Source organism: Dermochelys coriacea, chromosome 2 (assembly GCF_009764565.3).
Source record: "Dermochelys coriacea isolate rDerCor1 chromosome 2, rDerCor1.pri.v4, whole genome shotgun sequence".
Taxonomy (NCBI): Eukaryota; Metazoa; Chordata; order Testudines; family Dermochelyidae; genus Dermochelys; species Dermochelys coriacea.
In genome coordinates, this window is record NC_050069.1 from 33,576,738 (window position 1) to 33,591,788 (window position 15,051).

A 15,051-nucleotide genomic window follows, 5' to 3' on the forward strand; every position below is an offset into this window, starting at 1 on the left:
GAGCTACAGGCGCCAATTTTCCAATGTGCCAGGGGGTGATCACTGCTCAACCCCTGGCTCTGCCACAGGCCCTGCCCCCACTCCATCCCTTCCTGTCCCTCCCCTGAGCCTGCCATGCCATCGCTCCTCTCCCTCCCCCCTCCAGAGCCTCCTGCACGCCATGAAACAGCCAATCAGGAGGCACTGGGAGCGGGGGGTGGAGCTGATGGGGGGCTGCTGACATATTCCTGTGGCTCTTTGGCAATGTACATTGGTAAATTCTGGCTCCTTCTCAGGCTCAGGCTGGCCACCCCGGCATAGATTATCCATATGACTATCTAAAGAGGATGTACTATTTATAATGGTTAGCATTTTAAGAGCCCACTCTTGGCAAGAAATCTGGAGAAAATACCATGGTACAGGGAACCATCTTTACAGTTTCCAGGAAACTTGCAAGTTGAAAGATTTCTGGTCAAATATTAAGAAAATGAGTGCAAGAGTTAGTCCAGGATATATTTTGCCAGATTTTTAATCACTGGTCTGTTAAAGAAATAATAATTTATTAAAATTAAACAGGGCCTTGTTTAAAGCTCTTCAGACTTCAACTAATAAATATATTTCATCACTATGGTTGCAAAACTTCAATAGCAACTTTAAAAGAAAGGCTGGCAAATGAAAAAAGTGAAAATGAAAATGTACTGCTTGTATTAGATTAACCAAATTATAAAAAGGAAAGCCAAAGAGGAATGAACATTAAAAACAAATAATGGATATTTATCCCTTCCTGCCTGTCTGGGATTCATACGCAAACCCATAAAGCATTCTTGCCGTGAAGTATTTTGTTTTTTCTACTGCTCTTACATAAAAAGTAATATTGCATTGTTATTTCTGAACAATTCCGTTCTGGTCTGAAGCACTGTATGCCAAGTTTCTGTCCCGAGAGACATAGTGTCAAGGAATTAAAATCCTCTGAAAATAGCCATTTTATGTATTGCAGAAACCCAGAGGTGCCCTAAACTACAGCATCACAAAGGCAATTCTATCATAAGAACAGCTTTCATATTAATTTCTACAACATAGTATCACTTATGATTTAATTTAAGGAATAGCATTCTCTTCTCCTTATTAAAAAACTCCCCTCATATTTTTTGCCATCCCTCTGAAGTGTACATGACCTGTTGAGTGACAGCTAGATAACAGATCTATGCCAAATGTTGACAGTATATTCTTATGACTGGTCACTGTGTGCCAACCTAAGCGTCCAATCATAGGTGCTGGAACTAGGGGTGCTGAGGGTGCAGCAGCATCCCCTGGCTTGAAGTGGTTACCATTATATACAGGGTTTACAGTTTGGTTCAATGACTCTCAACACCTTCACTATAAAAGTTTTCCCCAAGCTCAATTAGATACGTTTTTCACCTACTTCCTCTACACACCATCTTTGAGAAGCAAACTAAGAGCTTGGAATACTGGTACATTAGAAAATTAAGAAAATAATGTATGTACTCAACATTAGTAGATGCAGAATGACAACAAAAGAGTAAAAATAATATGGAGAGTATAACAGCAGAATAGCAGAGAAACAAAACTAGCTGCATATAATAAGAGTTACAGACAGTAAAAGCTTTTCAAATAATTTCAACCTACTGTCATCCCCAAGCTTAGATGCATATTCATTAATTAACTCTTCTCCAACTTCCACTATCTGCTCGCTATTCCGATGGTTTTCTTCCCTCCACTTCCTCATTTTATCACGCATCTCTGAAAAACAAAATATAAGATTTCCATGCAACAATATATGTGAAGTTTATTTCTGGAAATGACTTTGAGGGGTATAATCTATTCTCAAACATATACAGGAGATCCACAGAAGTAATTTCCACTAATACCAAAATCACTGGTGGACAGATTGATCCCTGGAACTTTGAAATTGTTATCTTGCAACCCTTGTGAAGGCTGTCCAAAAACAAGGGGGGGGGGGAGAGAACAGGGGAGTAATCCACTGAATTTGTGACTTCAGAGGATATTGGGTTAACAATCTAAACATCAGATATGAAAAAGATTCCCTGAGAATACAGATTCAGCTCCGAGCATGGCCAATTCAAGCCCTATGATCCAGCGTAGATCAATTTAATATGTGTAGGGCTTCAAACCAACAAAAAACAAACCAAACAAACAAAAACCTTAAAAACTGAGGTCCTCCCCTACTGGGGATGGCAACAGGTTGAAGATCTTATTAAATCTTGCTAAGGGCTTATCCTGGTATTCTTAGTCATAATTACCCTCTCTCAACCATTGATGCCATTTGTCCATCTGGCTGTCACCCTCTTCAACCTTGAGTGAGTTATATATTTGAGTGATGCTGCATGGATATACTTTGGAAGGCACTCAGATTCTCCTGCATGGAAAGCACTGTTATACAAGACATTACTGTTCATCATTACTAGAAAGGAAGGAGAGTCCACAGAGAGTAGACGGGGAAAAAAACAAAGAAAAACAAAAAGCGGAGTTCCACCTTAGAACTGTTCTAAGCTAACAATACAAAACTTCATCATACAAACAAGAAAAACAGAACTATTTTCAAACTTGTGATTGGTATCTGCAACATAACCTTATCTGGTAACTTTCAAAGTAAGTTTCAGCATCCCCATGAATTATAACTTTCCTATAGCCAATAGATCTTGCTATATTTTGACAGTTTTCCTTGCATTTCAAAATGTACAAATTAACAAAACTTGACAGTTTAAGAGTAAATGCAGACCCTTTTCCATCTACCAGAAGTGATCTCAGATCTCTCATAAAACTGTTACTGTGTCACATTTTGTATTTTGAAAGTCAACCAAAACCGCCACAGGGTTACATTTCATGTGCATGAGTAAAATTAAATGGTTCTTGACATGACTATCCTTGGCAATTTAAATATTAGACAGCAAGAATGTGACTGAATACAAATGTATCATACAAACTGACAGTCTAAACATACACAAAATAAATAAGTCATCCAATTTTCACCAATTCATTTACTTGACAACTATTAAAGCCTCCATACCAGTATAACTTTCAAATGTAATACTATCTAAGCTACTAATAACATTCATGTCAACCATTAATCACCAAAGTAGGCTTTGCAGTGATGGAAAAAAAAAGCAAAGACACAGAGTATGCTGTATCCCTTGATCACTGAAAGTGAGAACGCAAGCAAAAATAAATGTGCTAGTATACATAAATACAATAAAAGATATGTTAGCTAGATTATAAAGTGCTGCACTCTGAACAGAAGGCAAAAAAAAGAAAAATGTTGGTAACAATCTAAACAGACTCATTTTTGGGGGGTTGGGAGTGTTAAGCTTATCGGTTGTGTCAGCCAATCATACTTTAAATTTTTAGGGCAAGTACACCTGTACTTTGTAACACAGGGCTTGGCAGTAGCAGTATTGGACTCTGGCAGTGGTGAGGGGAGGTTGGTTAATTTCACTTATATTTATGTTGCTATGTATACAAGTTGATCTAGAAGAACTGATGGATCTGTTTATTTTAGTGTTGTTTAAAACAAAAATGCTTAAGGTCATCCAGAGTTATGGATATATAAATGGAAGTGTAAGAAACCCACTGCAACAGACACTGTCACAATGGTGTTAATAGAACTGAGCACACTGGGGCCATTCTATGCAAGAAGTGAAATGCAATCTCTGCTCTGGAAAGTTTACAGTCTGGAAGGATGACACAGGCACACTGGAAAACAAAAAGGTATAGTTTGTAGTTACTACACTTTTACTAGGTTTTCAGTTCACATCTTCTGGGTATCAAAGTCGCTAGACTTAAATCTTAATTTTTCCAAGTATTTTAAGATTTTAATTCTCTTGTTTGTTCAGTGTTGCATTTTGGAATATAGTTTTTGAGTCTTTACCATTAAAAACACAATTGAAGAAAATAAATCCAATATTAGGGGCATGATTACCCAATAGCAGATATTCACATTTTCTGCACTTTTACTTTGATTTGTCTAACTAACTGTGATCAATAATTAGGCAGTTGGGCCCACAAGAAGGAGAACTGTATACTTAATTTATACCACCAATTTTTACACTGCTTTCTTAAAGTCCTTTACAATGGTATCTATAAGTTCTTCACTGTCATCTGTAAAAAAGCAACAGATTAAACAACTTGGCCAAGGTCACACGTTAGGAAGTAGTAGAGCAACTGTGTTGTATTCAGGTTCTTATCTCCTTGCCCTGTACCAGGGTATCCAAGCTTCTGAATGGCAGTCTTGCCAGGAAAGAAAATCCTCACCTACTAACAAAGACCAGTGCTTTTCTCTGTGGCAATCCCAGTTTTAGTCATCTCATTTGGTGTATAAAATAAGAGTAAACTGAACACCGTCTTACGACAACAATAAATGAAGGATGCTTAGAAGCAAGTTCAAATAATTTACAGAGAATAACAAAAATACCCACAATCTTTTAATATGTACATAGAGAATATCACGGTAGTAACTTTAACTAAATCAATGGAGTCACACCAGGGGTGTATCTAACCTATACTTAGCTTGCATTAAAAAAAAAAAAAAAGAAGAAGAATTCAAGTAAAATACAATAAAGTGATATCCTTGATAAGCACTGATTATTGACGAGAGCAATAAAAATCTCTGTACAGTTTATAGGCATGCTGAGAAATGTATTAATAAAGGAGTATTGCCTTTGGAGAACACTATTCTAGACATCAGCAATGATAAACTACTAGGCTGTGCTTGTAATACCTTCAATTTGGAATATCCAATTTTTTCTATTTTGTATTCAATTTTCTCAAATTCAAATTCATTAAATGTGTCACACTCCACACTGACATTAACAAAGGAATGCTGCTATTGATTTGCTTCAAAAGATGGTACGCAAAGAGAATTAAAAAAACCCTTAAACTATAAAATGGAATACCCTAAATAGCATTACACTGGACCCTCGCCAGAACGCAGGATTTGGGATCCATGCGCGGTACTGCGTTATAGCGGGCGCTGCGTTAAAATGAATTGCAATTAAAGTAATTAAATTTGGGATCTATGGCCATGATCGAGTTATATGCAAATTCACGCTATATAGACGCACGTTCTAGCAAGGGTCTGGTGTATTTATATTACTGTAGTGTCCAGAGGCCCCAGCAAGGATAAGAGATCCACTAAGTCACTGAACACTCAAAGTACGAGTTATTGCCTGACCCAAGAACTTACAGAATCCAATTTAAAAACAAACAAACAAAAAACAAAAACAAAACACAAGATCCAACAAGCGAATGTAGCAAACAAAAGTAGAAGGAAGGATGAGGGTAACAGCGATAGGAATTACACTGTCACTTCCATGCCTTGTTTCATGCAGCCTCATATACATGATTCAATGTAAGCTCATCAAAATGCCCCTACTCTGCCCCCCCAAAAATGGAGGTCCCTCTTAAAGACCCACTTCAATGTGATTCACTGTAGGCAGCATGGCGGAACTATATATCAATTGCCTGTCATTATTCTCTTTTCCTTGATCAACTGTTTGTCATTGAACGGTAAGCTCCTTGGAGCAGGGTCTCCCTTTTTTAAGTGTTTAGAAAGCACCTAGCACAGTGGGCCCTACTGACAACAGCAACAAGAATACAGCATTTAGATACATACATATTCATAACATACAATTCACGTTACCCAAAATTTCCTACAACTTCCTCGGACTCTCTTTGCAATATCCTCCAGCATGCAATCTGCTGGTGTCATTACATCAGCCTCAGAGACTCATTGGAGCATGGAGCTTGACTAGTGGAGAAGGAGGAGAAAAGGTCTGGATAGAGCCTTTTTATAGCAGATTGCAGGAATTTGCTTAGTTTTTACCACCTTTAGTTTGCAGTCTGGGCATGAAACAAGATTTAATATTTTATATACATCCATCCATCCTAAAGAGAGAGAGAGGGAGAGAAACCCAACAACCTCACGTCTTCCACATCAGCTCCTCTACATGTGTGTCCTGTTCTTGTCCACGGTTCTCCTCCAGTTGCCAGCCAGAGGAGCCAACACTCACTGCTGCAGATTGTCAGCCTGACTTGCAAGGGAGACCAGAATATATCAACTTAAAAAAAAAAAACCCAATTAATGACAAAACTCCCCAACTACTACCCCTCAAATTTCATGCTCATTAACGCCTGGTAAATACCACCAGGCTTTGAAGGTCAAAATTATGGCTCTGTTGAACAAACTGTGAAAGCAAATCCCAGAGTTGTGACACCTCTGTTGAAAATACCTCACCTTGGTAAACAAATCTAGGTACTATCAGCTTGAGCATCCTACTCCTGCTTGACCTCAGATATCATGGTAAAGCACAGAGAAGTTGTTTCTGCAAAATTCCAGACCCAAGCTATGAAGAGCCTACTAATTAATCCTCAGAACATATTCATGAGGTAGGCAAGTATTTAACCCTATTTTACAGACAGGAAAACAAGATGAGAGGCTAAATAGCTTGCTAAAGACCACACAGCAAGTCCATGTTAGAACTCAGGTGTTCCTAGCTACTGGTCCTCGGCAAAGCCCATGCTTCTCCTCCTAGGGTATCTTGTTGACAGTTTAATAATAGGAGAAAATTAATTTTTCTGTTTCATTTCACTTAAAAGATAAGCTGTAAGCACTTGATAAAGGAACTGAAGAGTGATTGCAGCTTCTTTAAGAGCTGAGCCCATCTCCTCTGATAAAAAAAGAACAAAAACAAAATCCACAGGGATCTTTTAAGTGTCCATCAGTTCTCAAACTGGACAGGTATAAACCTCTTCCAGGATAGATGCAAGAATGTTTCAGTTTTCTTCTATTTTAAGGAATCCCTTTTCCTGTATTCACATTCATGAACAGACTGTGTTCACTTAAAGGGACAGTAGCAACTTGCTTCTTTGAAAAAAAACTGATTAATTTCAAATAATTCAGTTTTCTGATAAAGCATCAACCCTCTAAATAGTGTGGTTTTTTTTAAATTTTATAAGCAACTTCTGCTCACCTAATGATGTTGAGAAGGGTCTTTTGGGCAGGTCCAAGAGTAAAACTATCAGTGCATCCCTCCACTTCCCCTTCTCTGTGTGCAAGTGTCTGTCTACCTCCTGTTCTGTTTCAGCTTTGCTGCTGCTGCGATAACCTTCTTTCAGGGTCCCCATAAAAACACACAGATGAGCTTCCCCTCCCAAGCAGTAAATGAGCATAATGACATTATTTTAGTGCAAGTGACAGGAAGCACAAATTACTATCAGTAAAATAGCAAAACTGACGAAGGACTGTCAAAGGCATGAAACAAATTGGTAAAAAAGCCCACTTCCCTCTCCTCTAATCTTTAAGTTATAGTCATCTTAGGTGTTGTTTCATACTTCTTTCTTAAGGACTGCCTGTCTTCCTTCTGGACTATTCTTCAATTATCATATTTGAGCAAAAAATATAGTTGTTACATTTTAGATGCAGTTGTGATAAAAAATAGAAATAAGCAGATCTTCCTTTTGCAATTTCATCTTTAAAGTAGTACTGAGGGTTAGTGAATGCAATAAGTAATACTAAATGAGCAGCATGGTAATATTAATTCATAGAATCACAGAACATCAGGGTTGGAAGGGACTTCAGGAGGTCATCTAGTCCAATCCCCTGCTCAAAGCAGACCAATCTCCAACTAAATCATCCCAGCCAGGGCTTTGTCAAGCCTGACCTTAAAAACCTCTAAGGAGATTCCACCACCTCCCTAGGTAACCCATTCCAGTGCTTCACTTCAATTAAATAACTGCATTGACTTATTTTGTTTAGGAGAATCCATCCTCAACATACAGGATTCTGAAGACTATCCACCTTCAAGATCACCATCATTTTCTATAATTTCAGAGTTATCTGCCAATGATAGTGTTTCAGTCACATCATGTACGTCACATAGCCAGTTAGTTATCACCTGTAGCAAAAAAAAAAAAAAAAAAAAAAAAAAAAAAAAAAAAAAACCCCCTCCATCGTCCAGAAACAACCATAGATAAGTTTCAGAGCAGCAGCCATGTTAGTCTGTATTCACAAAAAGAAAAGGAGTACTTGTGGCAAATTTGTTAGTCTCTAAGGTGCCACGAGTACTCCTTTTCTTTTAACCATAGATAAGTTTGTGATAAGAACTGGCAGATACAAAAAGACGTAATTGATGACAAAATTGCCCAGTTTGTTTATGCAACAAAGTCCTTTCCACATAATTGAGAACCCACACTTCATTAACATGGTTCAGTCATTAAGACAAGGATACAGTCCACCCAACAGAGCAGATGTCACAGGCAAATTGCTGGATAAAGCGTATGAAAGAAATTGAGCAGTGTGCAAAAGGTCTAGAGGAGTGCTACTCAAAGTGGTGGTCCGCGGACTGGTGCCGGTCCACGAGCCATCGGCTGCCCGTCTGTGCACACATTGGAAAAAAAATTGCTGGTTCTCCACACCAGATAGCTTGAGAAGCACTGATCTAGAGGGTAAAATTGTTAACCTGAGTCCTGATGGGTGGAGCAATGTCCACAATGATGCTACTGTATGTGCTTGTGTGACAACAGAAGAAGGGAATGTCTGCCTTAATGAAACAATTGGTACATCAGGAAATGCACACAGCGCAGAATGCTTACAAGAAGTAACAGTAAAAGCTATAACAAGCTGTGGAAAAAAATTCAAATGTCTAGTACGCAGCTTGGTCACAGACAATTCTGCAAATGTATCCAAGATGAGAAGGAATCATTTAGCAGAGAAGAGAGTCTCAAGCTAGTAACATACGGTTGCAGTGCTCATCTGATGCACCTCCTAGCCAAAGTTTTCAAAATAAATCACTTTAAAAATGTATAGTGTGCATCTTCTAACAATGAAACCTACATCTATCTCCGAGTTGTGAAGAATATGTATTAAGGTTATAACAACCAAGAAGAATGCACTTTTATGTAGAAATCCATGATTAAATCGAGTCTTCCTAGTAGTGATTTAAAACAAATCCACCCTGATGCTATATGATCTGGCATTTGTGGATGCAAGAGTAAATTAGTTGTTTGTTGCAAAGTACTTTGAGGACTTTAGACAAAAGCCTCGAAGTAAAATAATTTATTTTAATATGAAATCACCTAGAAAGTGTAAGGATGGAACTTTCAGAAGCAACTATGTGATTTCAAAACATTAGTCCCATTGCAGCTTGTACTCACAAGTCACTTAGGAGCTTTTGAAATTATCTGTCATTCTTGATAACATTCAAAGGTGTCAGTTGCGTACAACTTTCTGTAAAGTTTTCTTCGGGGCTTGAAATTTTCCATCTATTTGCTTTTATTTGAAAATCAGAGTTAAAGCTGTTCAGACATTTTTGAGGCCATGTCTACACTAAAAAGGGTTTGCCAGTGTAGACACAAGCTTATACAAGAGTTCTTTTGTTGGTATAGGTTACACCAATTCCCCAAAATGAAATAAACTGTAACAGCTGGTGTAACTATGTCTAAACCAGGGCTTTTTGCAAGTATAGAAGCATCATTTTAAAAAAGTTTCACCCCTCTACTGGAAAAGTTTCTAGTATGGACCTGCCCTGAGTTATTGGACACTTTTAAGTGTAAGCATGTAGCGTCTCATTAAGGCTTTTTTCTCTCTCCACAATGAAGGGACAGTTGCTAGTGGGTTGTCTGCCAACAGGTCCAGATACCCTGCAGGTTTAACAACAATGTGAGCTAAACACATTAACAGAAATTTTGTAACAGAGCACATGTACGAGAAGGTTTGGAAAGAAGTTTGGAACAGGAGTCCTGTTCCACACATATAATATTAAATCAGGGAGAGAGGACAAACTTTTCCCTGCCAGTTCTCATTTGGGAGATACTGGCATGCAAGGTAGCATAAATACTGAGAAGAGGGCCAAGGAAAGGGGAATGTGGGAGGGAAGGGAAATGGGGCAGGAAACAGTGAGGAGAGGAAGGGGGATAGAATGAGGAAGGGAAGGGCAATAGGAGCTTTGCATGTGGGATCCCCTCAGCAGATGCAGCTGGGGCTTCCCTGTTAAGCAGGCCCATTGAATCACCACCCTAATTAGCCCACCCACCTGGACCTCCCCAACCTCCCGCCCCCTCACCAAGCCACAACCAGCTGCACCCAGACACACCCCTCTTTACAGGGCCCCATTCCTCCACACTTGGATCCTCTCTGCTGAGCCCCAACCACCTTTACCCAGACCCCCCGGCAAAGTCCCATTGCCCCTGCACCGAGATGCCCTAAACGAGCACCTATGCATTCAGATCCCCCCGCACCCAGTTTGGCCCACACAGAACCCTCTCATCCCACCCTGGAGTCCCCCCTTCCACACTTGGATCCTGCCGAGCTGAGTCTGCCTGCCCGCCTCTGGCGCAGAGGGGCAGGCCCCAGCCTTGTACTGTGTCACGATCAGGTGCAGCCGTCCCCCGAGTCCCTGTCCCAGGAAGGGGGCGCTTGGGGGCTGCAGGGTGATCTCCCACCTCCATGCAGCCAACGGCCTGGGCGCCCCACGGACAGCTGGGAAGGCCGGCGGCGCTGGCCTCTCGCGGGGAGCTCAGCGCACTGCACAGGCCCCAGCCAGACAAGAGCGACCGCCGCCGGGCAGCCCGTGCTAGGGACTCGGGGCCTAGTGACTCGGAGCCCGGCCGGCCACACGCCCCGGATCCGCCCCATTCGGCCAGGAGCAGTTACCTTCCCAGGTCACATCGTACAGCTCCGAGACCTTCGCCATCTTGCCGGCGTAACCTCCTCCTCCTCCGCGCCCCTGGGCCATCGCTCTCTGAGCATGCGCCTGTGGGCTGCGCACGCGCGATGCCGTCTGCTGAAGCCTCTGCCCTGCCTTGGGCTTTGACCGAGCTCCCCGCGGTTGGGTGAAAGGGCGGCGGGATGGGGGGCGGAAAATGGCTGCCCAGGAGGGGCAAACAACAGCAGTAGGCAAGAGGTGCGGGAGGCGCTGCCAGACAGAGGCAGATGCGGGAGTCTTAGGCAAAGCTCCCACGAAGGGCAGCAGAAATAGGGGCGGGGCTCTTTCCCCCAGCGGGGCAGGACGGTTCCCGCTTCCCAGGGCTGAGTGCTTACAGGCTCCGCGCAGCCCCGGGCCTGGACACGGCCGGGCTTCTCCACCTGCAAGGCCTTGCATAATGACAGGGTTCAGAGTAGCAGCCCTGTTAGTCTGTATTCGCAAAAAGAAAAGGAGGACTTGTGGCACCTTAGAGACTAACAAATTGATTAGAGCACAAGCTTTCGTGAGCTACAGCTCACTTCATCGGATGCATCGGATGCTGTAGCTCACGAAAGCTTATGCTCTAATAAATTTGTTAGTCTCTAAGGTGCCACAAGTCCTCCTTTTCTTTCCACCTGCAAGGATGGATTGAGCTGCTGAAGGATCTAGTGAAATATTTCACATACCCCCCCCCCACCCCCCAAAAACTCCGATGGCCATCCATATTTGCAGTGGTTAAAGGAAGGGCTTATTCGATAGTATGTCTGCATAAAGCCTCAGAGTAGCTTGTGTCAGCTGCTGTTCTGACTGCCTGGATCGGACTGTCTTTTTCTTGTGACAGGTTTCAGAGTAGCAGCCGTGTTAGTCTGTATCCACAAAAAGAAAAAGGAGGACTTGTGGCAGCTTAGAGACTAACATTTATTTGAGGATAAGCTTTCGTGAGCTACAGCTCACTTTGTCGGATGCACTTCACCCATGAAGTGAGCTGTAGCTCGCGAAAGCTTATGCTCAAATAAATTTGTTAGTCTAAGGTGCCACAAGTCCTCCTTTTCTTTTTCTTGTAGTTCACTGTAAATGTAGTTTCATGCCTTTAAATTCTTTTTTTAAAATGTTATTTTTATTACTCATTCTTAGCACTTCACCAATTACCTTCATTGGTACTGTGCCAATGGATGACATTGTGCTGTTTAACTTATATTTTAATAGTAGATCCTTGAACATATTAATAGTTGCTAGTAGCTTCAGCAATCATATCTGACAATATTTCTAGAATAACACTTCCTATGTTTTTACTGCAGTTTTGTCATCTACAATTTTTAATTTTTTTTTTAAATATATAACAGATTTATTCTTTAAGATCACATGACTTCAAGGCTGACTAATTTCCTGGGTTAGCATCAAAACTTTAGCTTCCTTTGATTTGCCAATGAGGATTGCCTGTGTCAACTGTTATTTCGCCTCTGTAGCCGTCACCCTAGTGCTTTTTCACATGTCACCATTGTATAGAACTTCATGTAGAACTTCAGTCCCAGATATTAACCAAAGGTCGTATTTAAGGATTTCATACAAGATAGTACAGTGCCCTTATGGCCACATTTCTAAAGGTATTTAGGTCACTGGTGGGATTTTTAAAAGCATCTAGATGCTTTCAACCTTTATAAAGGTTGCTATCACTTAAAATCTATTTTTGTTTTGTCTAAAACCAGTGTGTGGAAATTATAACTTGGGGTGGAAAGCTGTTGCACATCTCTCTCGACATTGAGGGAGGGGGCGAACTTTATGAGCTTATGCTGTACAGTTCCCTGTGCAGTGTAAGGTGGTATAATTTTGGGTTTACACTCCAGAGGGAGGTGCGTGCCTTAGCAACTGGGAGGTGCCTTAGCTGAGCCTTCCCATACAGAGCTGATCTCAGCATCTGTGTGTAAAGCTGCAGCTGGACGTGTCCCGATCTGCGTGTATGCTGATGAAAGAGCAAGCTTGGAGAGAGCTTGGCAACTTATCACAGCACCACAATGTGAAAGGGAGCCTAGGCTGGTGGGTGAAATGGTCTCAGTGATACCCCAGGGGAACCCGTCACACCCATGCATTAATCCGCCACTGAAACACTGGAGCACACACTTTTCTCTTCTATTACTTCATTTGTTGCAGACATAGATGCTGTTGTTCTACCAAACTGTTTATATTGCTAATTGCATATTTTACTTTTATAGTTCTTTATGTATGCTACATATTTTGTTAGATATATATTCTCTTTCTGAGAAATTCACTGTTTTGTTCTGCAAAAATCAGCGATTTTTAAAAATGAATTATTCTGTCACTCCTTTGCATTGGTCTGGGGAGGTGGGGTGCATAATGCTGACCTCCCTTAGTTTGCCTTTTGGCAAAACTTAAATGCCTTTTCTCCACTATGGTTTTATAGAGGGATAACTAATGGATGTTAGCTACACAGCAGTAAAAAATAATAATTAAAAAAACCCACTTTTCTTAACAGTGAGGACATAGACTATAATGCTGACTTAGATGTTTAATGCACCATTATTGTTTGTGGCTTGACAATTCTGATTATGTCGATAACTGCTCTTTTGCCATCAGAGGTATTTGCATCTGAATGTCTGCAGCCCCCCACTGGAGTGGTTTTCATGGAAACTAGTTAAAACATCCGTAAACTAAAGGAATTAATAAAGGCTTTCCCCCCTCAATTTCCTTTATTCCTTTCTCCATTACTTACTAAGGGCTTGTCTACCATAGCCCTGAGATTTAACAGTGTAGAATTCTTTTTTCAAATTACAAAAGGACTTTTATTTGTGTCCAAATTTAAAATATAGAGGTTTCACAATGGTAGCCAATGGTGATGGAGGTGCCCCCATCCATCACAAATAGCTGCCCCCTGGCCCAGAGGACGTGGAAAGGTAAAGACAGTGAGCACTTAGGAGTGGAAAGTAAAGATAACCTAGGTCTGTTCCAATGCCCAAATGAAGTCTTTGACTCAGTTTTTAATAAGGGTAATGAGGAACCCAGGGGCAGTGGCAGGGTTTGGGAACAATGGTATGGAAATAGACATTACCACAGCCAAGATGGAAGCCAAGCTCAAATAGCTTAATGGGACCAAATTGAAGGGTCCAGATAATCTCTGTCTAAGAATATTAAAGGAAATGGCACATGAAATTGCAGGCACAATAGAAACGATTTTTAATGAATCTGTACACTTCGGGGTCATACCCGATGACTGGACAACTGCAAATATAGTACCCATTTTTAAGGAAGAGAAAAGTGATCTAGTAAACCCGTTAGACCTCTTAGAACAAATTTAGAAAGAAAGAGCAATTAATGACACAGCATTAACAGCAATTGAAATAAAATACAGCATGGTTTTACAAAAGGTAAATCATACCAAACCAACCTAATCTCTTTCTTTGAGAAGATAACTGATTTTATAGACAAAGGAAATGTAGTAGATCTAATCTACCTGGATTTCAGTAAAACATTTGATACAGTTCCACATGGGAAATTAGTTACATTGGAGAAGATGGGAATTAATATGAGAATTGAATGGTGGGTAAGGAACTGGTTAAAGGGAAGACTACAACAGGTCATGCTGAAAGGTGTCAGGCTGGAAGGAAGTTACTAGTGAAGTCTGTCAAGGATCCATCTTGGGACCAGTCTTATTTAACATTTTCATTAATAACCTTAGCACCAAAAAGTGGGAGTGGGCTAATGAAATTTGCGGATGACACAAAGTTGGGAGATATTGGCAATATGGAGGAGGACCAGAATATCATGCAAGAGATTTTGGATGATCTGAAAAACTGGAGTAATAGAAATGGAATGAAATTTAATAGTGCAAAGTCATGCACTTAGGGACTAAACAGAATTTTTTCCTATTTGCTGCTGATGTATCAGTTCTAAGCAACAGAGGAGTAAAAAGACCTGGATGTCTTTGTAAATCACAGGAGGATTATAAGCCACCATGTGACGTGGCTGTGAAAAAGCCTAACACAATCCTAGGATGCATCAAGTGAGGTATTTACAGATGCCTCGCTTGATGCATACTAGGAAGTTATTACATTATACAAGACACTGGTGAGACCTCATCTGGAATCTGTATGCAGTTCTGGCCTCCCATGTTTAAGAAAGGTGAATTCAAACTAGAACATGGGTAAAGAAAGACAACTGGGATGATCAGAGGAATGGAGAAACTACCTTACCAGAGGAGACTTAAGGAAGCTTGGCTCGTTTAGCTTAACAGAATGATGGATATGGGGAGATACTGCTCTCTATAAATACATCACAGGGATAAATACCAGGGAGGAAGAGGAGATATTTAAGTTAAAGGCCAATGTTGGCCCAAGACCAA

At 40.8% G+C, this 15,051-nt stretch overlaps 1 protein-coding gene across 2 annotated transcripts in view; it reads right to left on the bottom strand.

The window, feature by feature from the left end:
* The window catches only part of EMC2 (ER membrane protein complex subunit 2), a 52,781-nt gene extending 41,689 nt beyond the window's left edge, over positions 1-11,092 (bottom strand). The window contains exons 1-2 of one of the 2 annotated variants that reach the window (XM_038389438.2): positions 10,667-11,092; positions 1,627-1,740 (exon numbers count right to left, since the gene is read on the bottom strand). In XM_038389438.2, coding sequence (XP_038245366.1) covers positions 1,627-1,740; positions 10,667-10,748 — 196 coding nt within the window. In that variant the 5' untranslated portion in view covers positions 10,749-11,092. Of the gene's footprint in view, positions 1-1,626; positions 1,741-10,340; positions 10,499-10,666 lie in introns of those variants that run through there. The other variant, XM_043507423.1, reaches the window with a different exon arrangement.
* Between the last annotated feature and the right edge of the window lie 3,959 nt (positions 11,093-15,051).